Consider the following 13,049-nt stretch of genomic DNA (forward strand, 5'->3'; position numbering starts at 1 on the left):
ACTGTGCCCAGATGCCCAGGAGGGTCAGTCACCAACGGCCTGCGCCCTGTGAGCTGTTAGGATTCTGGCCCCTGATCCCACCCAGCAGCAACCTCCTCTGCCCTATCTATCCTGGCCCCGTCCCACCCTTAGTCCAGCAGGGCCTCCTTGGGTGGGGTGGGCAAGGCAGGGCCGAGTGGCAGGCAGCAGGGCATCCTTATCGCTCCCAGCACAGGGCTGGAGAGAGTTAAGCCCGGCCTTCTTATCAGCTCCCCAGGCCTCCATGCTGAAAGGCGCTGCCTGGCCTGGCTCTGAGGCAGGGGGGCCAGAGGGCCAGGCTCTGTGGTGCGTGCCCAGGTCCTTCCTCCTCTGGAATGGACCCCAAGCAGGAACAGGAGAGGCAGCCTGAGAAATAGAGAGAATGCTGCCTGGCTTTGATATCGTGTCATCCTACGCAATCCCCTCCCTCTCTAGTGCCCATCTGTGAAATTGGGGATGAAAGGGCAGCTGGATATGGTGACCCCTGAGTCCCTTCCAGCTCTGAACAGTTAGCATCCTGTGACCACCTGGGAGGTAGCCATGATGATCACCCCCGTTTACAGATGAGGAACCTGAGGCCAAACAGAGGGAAGAGACTTGCTCCCATAGCACACTAGTTGATAGCCGAGCTGACACTTCAGCCTCCTGATTCCCAGTACAGTGCTCTGCCTACCCTACACACCTGACCTTCTAGAAGGCCCACAGAAGAAAGGTCTGGAGATGACGGAGAAGGGGTGGCTGTTTCTGGGCTCCCATCAGAGGTCCAAGCCCTCCCCAGGCACAGGCTGGGGACCTCTTAAAGGGGCTCCAGACGTGGCCACCAGGCAGCCCTGCAGGGTTGGGAGTGACTCCTTGGTAGTGGGCCAAGGGAAGGCAGGGTGGCAGGGCTTCCTGGGTGTGGAGAGCAGGCCCTCTCGCTGGGCCCTGATAACACCCTTCCTCTTATCAGTGGGTGAAGGACCTTGAGGGGGCTGTGTGGGAATCAGAGGGCAGGTTCAGCATGAGCAGGGAGGAGGAGGAAAGGGGAGGTGGGGGAAGCTTGGCTGAGGCCTCCAGCCTGGCAGGAGAGAACCTCTGGGGAGGGGGCCGGCCCAGTGCTCAGGGGAGAGCATGTGGGGGAGTCAGAGGAAGGGGTGGGCTAGGGCCCTCATAGCCCTCGAGGGGCAGAGAAGCCTGATCCAAGGGACTTTCCTAAAGAAATCCTAGAAATCTCTGGTGGGAGGGACCAGAAAGAGCCAGAATCCCAGAGCAGGAGGGGTCAGGGCCGCCTATCAGTGTCAGAGGAAAGTTATGTCTTTGCCCAGTGGGGAAACTGAGACCCAGGCTGTTGGGGGACATGACTGACACGTGGCTGAGGACTTGGAAGGCCTGGCCTGAGACTGGGGGAGTCCCCCGTATAGCAGGGGGCAGGGAAGCTGTCGATGCCATCCTGATGACCAGGCACCCGGCTCTGAACCAGGCAGGGCAGTGGAGGGACAGGCAGCAAGGCAGGGCGGGACTAGGGGTCCCAGACCCTGGGGGACCCTGGGTTTCTCAGCCTCCTGCAGAGCAGGGCCTCCAGCAGGTGCCACTCCGACACCAAGCCTGTTCCATGAACATCCCCCTCCAAGCCTTGGCCCAGGTTCCTGGGTCCTCTTCCCATGAGGCCCCGGCACAGACACCCACAGGACACCATTTGGGAGTGGGCCTGTGGGCTTCTGCTCAGTGCTGGGCAGCCTGGGCTGAGCTGTGCCTTGGAACACACACACACGGGAGACCCACACAGATTCGGGTGCCACACACACACCTGGGGTCAGGGGCTCAAAACATCTCATGCCCTCCACCCCTGACAAGCGATCATGGACTGCGAGCTTCCCAGACAGATGAGGCTGCTTCAGCTTTCCTCATAAATGCAGGTCCCAAGAAGTTTATTTAATTTAATTAATTAATTAATTTATTTATTTTGAGGAAGATTAGCCCTGAGCTAACTGCTGCCAATCCTCCTCTGTTTTTTTTTTTTTTTTTTTTTTGCTGAGGAAGACTGGCCCTGAGCTAACATCCACACCCATCTTCCACTACTTTATATGTGGAACGCCTATCATAGCATGGTGTGCTAAGTGGTGCCATGTCTACACCCGGAATCCGAACAGGCAAACTCCTGGCTGCCAAAGCAGAATGTGTGAACTTAACCACTGCGCCACCGGGCTGGCCCCCCAAGAAGTGTAAATGTGGCCACGGAATCCAATGAAAGCAAGTCCACAACTTGACTGCCTTTTCGTATGTCAACGAACACACTGCACCCCTCCCCAGAACCTAAGGTCAACCCTGAGGTAAGCAAGATGAGAGCTGAAGAAATGCTTGCAGCCCAAGGGAACTTGGAACAGGGGAGGCTAGCACCAGGGCAAAGTGGACACAGGGGAGCTGGAGTCCCTGGGGTTGAGCAAGGCTGCCCAGGAGCCCAGAGAGCCAGAGCCAGAGCCACGGGTGAGGCAGGGTCCAAACACAGAGGGCCCGAGGCCACCACGATCAGGGTGGGAGAGGAGGGGGGGCGGCCTGCAGGGGAACTCAGTGTGTAGAGACCTGGAGCCATGTCCTGCACAGAGGTCACCCACCTCCCCAGGTGGGGCTGACACTCCCCAAGGATGAGCTCCTGCCCCAACACACAAGCACGGGTGTGCACACACAGGCGCACACACCTCCACGTGTCCTGGGGTGTTGATCTGCCCTGTGGTGACATCCTTCCTTCTTACCCTCACCATTTCCCAATTTCTCCTGGGTACAGGGTGCCAGGAAGCAGTGTCCTGGTGCCCGTTCTCCTCTCCTAAGGAGGCAGTTCTGAAACTTCAAGGTGGCAGGATCACACCGGGCACCTGACAAAAACTCAGATTCAGATTACTGCCCTCCCCCACCCAGAGATTCTGAGTCGGTGGTCTGGGGCCCTGGAATTCTGAGAATTCCTTGGAGGAACACTGGGTGGTCTGTTAGCTGTGTGATGGAGAAAATGATTATCATCATACTGGCTGCTTTCAGTGTGTCCCTACTGTGCGCCTCGTGTTTGCATGAACCACCTCATTTCATCCTCTGACGAGCTTCCAGGAAGGTGCCATTATTTCCCATAACCAAGGTTACACGCTGGCCACTACAGGCGCCAAGTTTGATGTACTGCCCTCTCCCTGCCCACCAAGGCCTGCAGACACACATAGCCTAGGGCCCCTCCACAAGGACAGGACATGAAACAGCATCTGACTCCTCAACAGGAGGGAGTGACGTGGGTGAGAATGGCTCAGAGGAAAGATGCAGGGTGGACTGTGATGGGGAACACGCGCACTCCACCTCCCTGGGATGAGGCCACGGGAGGGCCCCCTCCTCACCTGAGGGCCAGCCCCAAACTACCCAGGAGGCTCCCATGCTGTACTGCCAGAGCAGGCCACTCTGGGTGAATTCCTGGGCAGCATGCGCCCCCTTCAGGCAGACAGGGGAGCTGCAGGGCAGAGGTTAGGACTTTCCTGGGAGGACATTCAGGCACTGCTGGGTTTTCTCTTCCATCATCTCCAGCTCTGCTGTGGTTGTTATGGTTGCCCCATTTTAAGGATGATAGAAATGTTGAGTATCTTGCCCAAGGTTGCAAAGCCAGCCAATATTGGACATTGGTCCCTCCTCTCAGGGTCTTTGTCTCAGCCCCCAGAATGCCCCAGATCCCCCATCTCCGTGGAAACTGGGACAGACAAAGCCCCAAGGCAGTTGGAGGAGGCAGGCAAAGGGTATTTAATGGGCTTTCGGGGGATCCAGGCACTCCCGCCAGGGGAGAAGGCAGGGACAAGGCACAGAGAGCCTCCACGCGGGATAGAGGAGTGAGGTTCAGGTGTCGAGGCTCCTGGCATCTCCAGGGGCAAAGGGGCGAGAGGAGACCAAGGCTGATATGCGGCCTCATGCAGCAGGGGCAGCACTGGGCCAGCAGGCGTGGACCTAAATGCAGAGCGGAGGATGGGGGCTGTCCCCAAGGGCCCACCCTACAGAGCATGGCCCACCAGCTGGGGAGGAAGACGCTGTCCAAGCCTCCACCCCCCACACGCAGAGCATGGGCGTGTGGTGGCACCACAGAATGCCACTGCAGGGGCGCTTGGGCGGGGCTTGTGAATTACCTACCCCTGCTTCATTCCTAATGGTCCACTTCCACACGGTTCATACACTCAGCTCCAGATTAAAAGTTGCCTTTAAATAAAGGAATCGGTCCCCCCAAATTAGAAACCACTGGACTACCTTCAGTCCTAATCTGGACACTGAGGCCCAGAAAGCAAGTGATGGGGTGAAGGCCAACTAGCAAGGTTGTGGTGTGGTCTTTTCCCTTTGTGTCTCCAGGATCCCCTGGTGTATTCTGGAGGCCTGTGACTCTACTTCCAACACTCCTGGGGCCTATCATCCCCCTCCCTCGAGCTCTCAGTGCTCCAGCTTCAGGACCACCGCACCACGGGGGAGCTTCCCCCCACACTTGCACAATCTGGAGATGCCCATTCCCAACACCACAGGCACAGGCAGCTGCACTTGTGCATGTGAACACACACACACACACACACACACATCCCTTACCTTCTGGAGGAGTGCAGGATCGCCGCTGCCTGGGGGACCCTGTCCCAGTGTGTAGAGACCCAGAGGTTGTACCTGGGGTCCAGATCCTGGCCCAGGAACGGCTAGGGGACTGGGTGTGGAGGGGCCCATCGAGCAGTGCAGGGTCTGCATGGGCACCCAGTCTGGCCCCACCACTCTCTGCAGCCCGACAGCTTCGGCCATGTACCTGGGGAGCATAAGCCAGATGGAAGGGGTCGCAGTCCTCCAGGCCTGGTCCCCCTCAGCATGGGGAAGACAAAGTACCAGCTCGTCCATAAAGGGAGCTGGGGCCAGTCGCATCCAGGCTGCCGGGCCCTCTGCCGCATTTCTTGTATGAGAACCCCAGCTTCACCCCACCAGCCCCAGGGTCACCACTCGGGCCTCTGGTTTGCCAACTCACCTGGGTCCTTGCGGCAGAAAAAGTGTGAAATACTAGTTTCTGGCACAGCCAAGGTCGAAAGGGTTGTTTACATGCAGGTACCGGTACTGGAAGGGGCAAGGGCAGGAAGAAGAGCTCAGATCCAGCAGGACTGGGACAGCCACCACTGCTCCCTACCCTGAGCCCGTCAGCTCAGCCCAGGGCTGCAGCAAGACCCCAAGGGACAGAAGCCACGAGCGTCAGCCAAGGCCTCCCCCAACCCACCTCTGAGTAGCTCTCTCCAGGCCACCCCTGGCCCTGCACGCCCTCTCCTGCCGTCTCAGGGGTCCTCCCCTCACCCGGCACCCCCTTGGCAGCATCCTCCCCTCTCTGTCTCCTTTGGCCACACACATCCTCCTGCTGCCTCTTTCCAAACACACTATCACATTGGCCTTTTGCTACGAAACTGCTCCAAAGGCACTTCCACCCACCTCTCCCCATTCTCTGCTTTCCCAGCTCTCAGTTTTTCTACACTTGTTGCAAGATGCAAGAACAATATATAAAACCCCATTATGTCTTCTTATAATAATAAACAAATGGAAATCAAATTTTGAAAAATTTATAAAAGCAGAAAAACACATGAACTACTTAGAAATAAGCTAACACAATATGTGCAAGCTCTATACACTGAAAACTACAAAATGCTAATGAAAGAAATCAGGGATGACCTAAATAAACAGAGAAGAATCCCATACACACTGATTCAAAACTCAATATTGTTAAAATGTCAAATTGGTCTTTGCACTCAATGCAATGCAAATGAAAATCTCAGCAAAGATTTTTGTAGAAATTCACAAGCTGATGCTAAAATTTATATGGAAAGTCAAAGGATCTAGGACAGCCAAATGAACTTTGAAAATAAAGAGCACAGTTAGAGATCTCACATTGTGTGATTTCAAGACTTAATAGACAGCTACTAAGGAAGACAGTGTGGCACTGGCAAGAATAGAGAGTTCAGAAATACAGCCACATCTATACAGTCAGTTGATTTTTGATAAATGTGCAAAGGCAACACAATGGAGAAGGATGGTCTTTCCAACAAATGGTGTTGGCACAACCCACTTGCAAAATAATAAATCTTGACCCATGCCTTGCATCACATACAAAATTTGACTCAAAATGAATCAGAAGCGTAAACAGAAAATCTAAAATTATAAAACTTTTAGAAGAAAACACACGAGAAAATCTTGGCGACCACGAGTTAGGCAAAGACTGCTTAACTACAACACCAAAAACACAATCCATAATAGAAAAAACTGATATGGCACTTCATGAAAGTATAAAACTTCTGATCTTTGAAAGACATTGTCAGGAAAATGAGAGGACAAGCCATAGCCTGGGGAAAAATATTTGCAAAACACATATCCGAATCCAGAATATATACAAAACACTTCAAACTCTACAAGAAGAAAACAACTCAAGTTTTTTGAATGGGCAAAAGATTACAACAGACATTTAATCACAGACATACACATGGCTAATAAGAACATGAAAACATGCTCAACGTCATTAGTCATTAGGAAGATGCAAATTAAAACCCCGATGAGATACCAGCATACACATTTTTTTTTTTTTTTGAGGAAGATTAGCCCTGAGCTAACTACTGCCAGTCCTCCTCTTTTTGCTGAGGAAGCCTGGCCCTGAGCTGACATCGTGCCCATCTTCCTCTACTTTATATATGAGACGCCTACCACAGCATGGTGTGCCAAGCGGTACCATGTCCGCACCCGGGATCCGAACCAGTGAACCCTGGGCCGCCGAGAAGTGGAACGGGCGAACTAAACCGCTGCGCCACCGGGCGGGGCCCAGCACACATTTCTTAGACTAGCTAAAATGGAAAAAAAAAAAAAACCTGACAACGCCAAATGTCAGTGAGGATGCAGAAGCAACTGGAATTCTCATAGGTTGCTTGTGGGAATGCAAAATGGTGCAGGCATTTTGGAAGACAATTTGGCAGTTGCTTACAAAATGAAAAATTCAGTTACCATAGAACCCAGCAAGGCCACTCTTACCTATTTACCAAAAATAAATGAAAACTTATCTTCACGGAACTGTACACAAATGTTTATGGCCGCGTTTTTATGATTACCAAAAACTGGAAACAACTCAAATATCCTTCAGTTGGCAAATGGATAAACAAGCTGTGGTAGATCCATAGGACGGAACAGTGACCAGCAGTAAAAGGAAGACACTACTCATTTAGGCAACAACATGAATGAATCTCAGGTCAATTATGCGATGTGAAAGACACCAGACTCAAAAGGCTGTGAATTCCATTTATAGGAGGTTCTGGAAAGAGAAAATCTGTGGGGATAGTACAACGCAGTGGTTGCCAGGGGCAGCAGGTATGGGACAAACTGACTACAAAGGACCATCAGAGAATTTCGGGGCTGATGGAAGTGTTCTGAATTTTAATTATGGTGGTAGCTACAGGACTGTCCATGCTTGTCCACACTCATAGAACTGGGTGCTTAAAAAGGGTGAATTTTACTGTATGTAAAAACAAAAAAAAAGATCCTGCCGTGGCTCCCAGGTTTCCAGGTCCCAAGACTAAACTCTCCAGCTGACGTTCTCAGCCTTTCCCACCTGCCCAATGCCAAGCAGGCCACTTCGTTTCCCATCCACTCTCTGCTGCAATGACAACCGTCTCCTCACCGTCTTGTCAACAGTCCGCAGCCTTTCGGGCATCCCTGCCTTTTTGCAAGCTGTGCCCCTCACCTGCACCGCCCTCCCCTCTGCCCTCCGCCCACCCAAAACCCTCTCCACCGCGGTCCTCTCTGAACTCTCCGTTCCCTCTCTCAGTCTGTGTTGCACAGCGTGGGCGGGCCCCTCTCTCAGTGTTGACCGGCGTCTGGCGGGAGTTATTCTGACTTCAGGCTCCTCCTCAACACCAGCGCAGGATGGAGCCTTACTCACCACTCCGCGCAGCGTGAAAATAATGCACGCGCCGCCTGGCACACAGAAGGCCCTGGACGCAGGGCACCCAGGAGAGAGACTGACACCGAGCCCCAGTGGAGGCGACAGGGGAGCTGAATCAGGATCTTAAGGCTAACGAGGTACCTTCGAGGGAGTTCAGGCCATGAGGACCAGGGCGGTGGAGAAACAGCAGAAAGGGGAGGGACAAGGGGACCGTCCTAGCCTGGTGTCGTGGCTCCCCCGGGCCCACGTACCTTGCCCTCGTGGCAGCGCTCGGCCGCGCTCACCGACCTGGCCTTGATGAGCAGCGGCACGAAGAGAGACTCCAGGAAGCCGGCGGCGGGTAAGGCCACGACGTTGCTGCCCACGAGCTAAGGAGCTGTGCCCTCAAGTGTCCTCGTTGGCCCCGCCCCTCACCCAGGCTACGCCCCAACGGCCCCGCCCACAACCCGAGGGTCCATCCTCTCCCTCCGCTCCAGCCCCGGGTAAACCTCACCCCACCCTGCTGTCCAGGCCCCGGGCCAACTTCTGCCCACCTCCATCCACCTCGCTGCTAGATTCTCAACTCTCCGCAGAGCCTCCGAGACCCGCCCATCTCCCCGACCCTACCGCCCTCACCTCATCCCAGACTGATCCTCCCAAACGGCTCCTCTCTCGGACCCCGCCCACCGCTCGCCCCGCCCCTGTGACCTGGTCTGTCCCTTGGCTGTCCCTGCCCTCCCCACTGCTCCCCTGGAGGGCGCCACAGCCTGGCGGATACGCGACGATCTCGTCCATAGAGAAGGGAAGCTGAGTCCTGTACACTGGGAACATCAGGACGGTGACCAGCATGGCGCCCGAGTATAGGCATAGCGACAGGACCAACAGCATGAAGACACGGAAATTGCAGTGACAGACGCAGTTGTTCACCCACTTGCAGTGGTAGTCAAAGTCCTGGGCGAGAGGAAGAGGGGCTCCCCTCCAGGACCCAATCTCTGGCCTGGCCTCCATAGCCCCCAAACCTGAGCCTTACCCTAGACCCCTAGGCTAGCTGGTCCCTGGCACTGGCTCTGTTTCCTGGGAGAAACGAAGCCACAAAGTCCCAATTGCTGGCTTTTCTGTGGTTAGAACACTTCAGGCCTCTGTGGCTCAAGGTCACCTGTCAAGAGGCCTCTAGAGACTAGGCCTGCCTGGCCTTCTGTGGGAACATCCTGGTGTAACCTTGGGCAGGACAGAGAATATCTTGGGGCCTCTCTTTCCTCATCCACTGAATGAGAGTAAGGTTAACATCCCCCCACCAGCCTCCCAGGGTTGTAAGTAGCAGATAAGACAGCACATTTGTAAACCTTGGCAGGCCATGCACAAGAGAGAGACAAGCTCTCAGAACACAGTTGATTGTCTGGCATGGAGCCCCAGAAGAGGACAGGAAATCCTCCCAGGCCGGGCCTGCAGCTGGCCATAGGGCCCTGGGGCATCTAGTGTCAGCGAGGCCTGGGGTGGGACAGGGGTGCCTTTCCTCCTCCTGGTCTGACCAGGCCAAGCAAAGACATGGATGCACCTGTGCCTGTCAGCACCTGGCTAGGGCAGGGCCAGCCTCCCAGGACAGCTGCAGGCACAGATGCAGTGACCTGCATGAGTGACCAAGAGTGGCTGGGAGTGACTGCCACTCTTGGACTTTAGCAGTCTTGGAAGTGTTTTCATGCCTGCCATGCCCTCCGCCTCCTCCCCCCAACCCCAGCCTCGGTATAAGTGAGCCTTCTAGTCCCGGCCACGTGCTAGGTGGGGCAGAGGGTGGGGGGCAGGGGGGCAGATGAGAGGGGTGCTCACCTCCACACAAATGTTGCACCATGGGCAGTGGTGGGTCCGGGGCGGGTGGTGGAAGCAGCACCTTGGGCACCACTGCAGGCGGAAGGCCCTGTGGTTCACCCACACCACAGGCACCATCATGGGGCCCAGTTCATTGGAGCCTGGCATGGGAAGAGGATTGGGCAGCAGCAGGAGCCTTTCCATCACTCTGCTGCTGGCAGGGGTGGGGGCAGCCCCGCAGCATCACAGGGCTCCAGGAAGGGTGGGGAGCAGGTGGGCATGGGAATTCCCGGTCCCCACTCAGCTGCCTGACCAAACTGGGAGAGGCTGGCAGCCCAAGGGAAGGTAATTTCCAGCCAGAGGAGCTCTGTGACGACACAGGCCTTTGGAACTGGGATTGATGCTTTAAGGAGTGGGTGCAGTGGGAAGGAGGAGAGAACTGAGTGGTTGTCAATACCTGGCTTCTCTCCCTGGCCTGCCCCGCCCTCCCCTCCAAGGCAACTGGAAACCTCCGGAATTCTGTTTTCCACATCCCGGTGGATTGGGAAATGAAGCACAGAAGCAGGGCCCAAGCAGAGGAGGATGTGGGGAGAAGGGGTCTTGAGGCCAAGAAGGGGAGTGGGGAGCACGTTAGGAATCATCTTTGCAGGCAGGAGCCTTTAGGCTGCTACCTCCTTCTCCCAGGGGCTGAGAACTCACCTTGATGCAAGATGCCAGGGTCTGACACATTGAGGGAAACGAGACTGAAGAAGGTCAGGATGAAGAGGGGGCCTGTGACAACGGGATCGACCCACTCCCTGTTCTGGACCAGCCATCTGCAACTGAGACCAGAGCAGGACTCAGCCCTGATCTGCGGGAGGTCCTGAGCTCCCCCCAGGACTCAGTCCACCTGGTCAGGACTCATAGACCTTAAAGCCTGCCATAAATATCCAGGCTAGTGACAGATCCACAGAGGCTCCACCAGCTGTCACCCAACACTACCCACCACCACCAGCTCCCAGGGGCACCAAGCACTCTATGCCTCAGTGCCTTTGCACATTCAGGGCCCTCTGTCTAGAATATCCTCCCTTCCCTGACCCCTCTTCTGCACTTCCCCTGCTCCATGCTATCATCATCTCTTTTTCTTTCTGTGTCTGTCAGAAACCTGCTGGCCTGGGTGGGAGACTCACGGGAATGCAAAGAAGAGGCCACTAAGGACGAGCAGCAGCTCGACACTGAAGGCAGCGAACAGGCTCAGGAGCATCCAGGGAAGTGGGTCCTGAGGTCTGCCACCCCGCAAGAGAGCGGCATGGCGGCACCTCCAGTGCCCACAGGCGCCCTCGCCGATACTGGCTCCAGGAGCCCTATGTCGACAGCGACTGTTGAAGACATATTGAGCGCCCAAGCCACAGCCCAGGGTGGAAGGCAGAAGTCCCAGTGTGACATCACCGAGGCTGAGGAGAATGTGGGCTAGGGGCTCTGCAGCCTGTGACCAGCACTTCCAACGGCAACGCCCGCCACCCCCACTGGCTGGGGACTGAGAGGTCCTGCCCCTGCCAGGTTGGCTTCACTCCACAGGGTAGAGAAGCACATGGGGAGAAGGGGTGATTCCAATCGCCCTTTCAGGGGAAGTGCTGATCGAAGCAAACCGTGCTCACTGCTCACTCTGTCTTCAGCTTTTCCTTTTTGCTATCACAAAAGTCCACTTTGCAGGAGGGGGCAGCAAAATAATTTCACAGCTTCCCTTGTTTCCTGGCTTTTCTTGATGAAATTCTGGTCAACGAGATGTAAGCGGATGTCTTTCGAGGGTTTCTAGAAAAGCTTTTGCCTTCCTGATAAAAGGGGAAAAGGACACAGTTGGCACAACTCTGTTCCTTCTTCCTGTCTTGAACCTAGATGTGCTGGCCACGGGCGCACCCTTGGACCCATTAGGCAACAAGTCAACATGCCATGCAGACAACATTTGATGATAGTCTTGAGTCACTGCCCCAGCCTTGAACTGCCTCCCTCTGAGCCACTTATGATGTGAGCCCGTAACTGGCTTCACTGTGACATGCAGCTGACAGTTGTCATTTGTTTTAGCCACTGAGCATCTGAACCCTTCTGTCTGTGGAAGTTTCCAGCTGTGACTCACAGCTCCAACGGGCCCGTGACTCAGGCGCCACCAGTCAGCCTCAGAGCTGCTACCACCAACCCACTGGGGAGTGTTTGCTGAGAGGCGGCCACTGCACACATCTTCAAGCTCCTTCGTGTTGAAGTGTAGTTGCCATTTTGAAGGTCTCTTTAATTTCAACAGTGATTGTATTATTCTTGAACATGGATAAAATATGTAATTCCAAGATTCCTACTTTGCTTTAAAAACTTGGGCTGCTATCAAATGGGAGTTATCGACTTGGAACATTCTGAGGACATAAATCTGAGTAGAAACAGAGGGGGCTGGCCCCGTCGCCAGGTGCTTAAGTTCACAGTCCGATTTGGCTGCCCAGTGTTCACCGGTTTGGATCCTTGGCGCAGACTTACCCATCGCTCAGCAAGCCATGCTGTGGCAGCATCCCATATAGAAGAACGAGAATGTCCTGCAGCTAGGATATACAGCTATGTATTGGGATTTTGAGGAGAGGAAAAAAAAAGAGCAAGATTGGCAGCAGATGTTAGCTTAGGGCCAATCTTCCTCACCAAAAAGTATACTTAAAAAAAATGGGGGCCAGCCCTGTGGCCAAGTGATTTATGTTTGCATGCTCTGCTTCAGTGGCCCAGGGTTCGCCAGTTAGGATCCCTGGTGTGGACTTATGCGCCTCTCGTCAAGCCATGCTGTGGGGGCATCCCACGTGGAGGTGCTGGAATGACTTACAAGTAGGGACAGAACTTTGTACTGGGCTTTGAGGAGAAAAAAGAAAGAGGAACATTGGCAACAGATGTTAGCTCAGGGCCAGTCTTCCTCAACAAAAAGTATACCTTAAAAAAAGAAAAAACAGGAGAAAAACTAAACAGTACCTTTGGGCCAAATGCAGCCTGCCTGACCCTGGGTTTTTTAATAAAAAGAAAAACAGAGAACAAAAGTCCCTCATCAGTGCACAATTATTGTTACTTTTATTCTCCTGTCTATAGAAACGTATTTTTTCTTTGTGACATTCAAATTAAGATGTTAAAATCTATGTTCTAAGAATATTGTCTTATACTTGATGAGATTATATTTTAAATACTAAAGTTGAAAGCTTTAGATATTCTCATTTGTTACAAGTTCATATAACTGTAAATATGTATGCACATTTAAAATATCTACACACTGAAATATATTAAAATTAATTAATTTTTTAAAAGTGTGTGTATCATAGAGAGGAAGAACTGC

General features: G+C 53.9%; 1 protein-coding gene across 1 annotated transcript; it reads right to left on the minus strand.

Annotated features, from left to right (window-relative positions):
* Positions 1 to 773: 773 nt before the first annotated feature.
* LOC124238641 (palmitoyltransferase ZDHHC19-like) lies at positions 774 to 12,224 on the minus strand. The gene is given in 9 exon segments (XM_046659824.1): positions 774 to 989; positions 4,585 to 4,789; positions 5,003 to 5,088; positions 8,191 to 8,296; positions 8,697 to 8,869; positions 9,743 to 9,882; positions 10,421 to 10,542; positions 10,891 to 11,253; positions 12,049 to 12,224. Coding segments are annotated over 9 exon segments (1,587 nt in total).
* Between the last annotated feature and the right edge of the window lie 825 nt (positions 12,225 to 13,049).

The sequence above is a fragment of the Equus quagga genome, chromosome 4, assembly GCF_021613505.1.
Source record: "Equus quagga isolate Etosha38 chromosome 4, UCLA_HA_Equagga_1.0, whole genome shotgun sequence".
NCBI classification, from domain to species: Eukaryota; Metazoa; Chordata; class Mammalia; order Perissodactyla; family Equidae; genus Equus; species Equus quagga.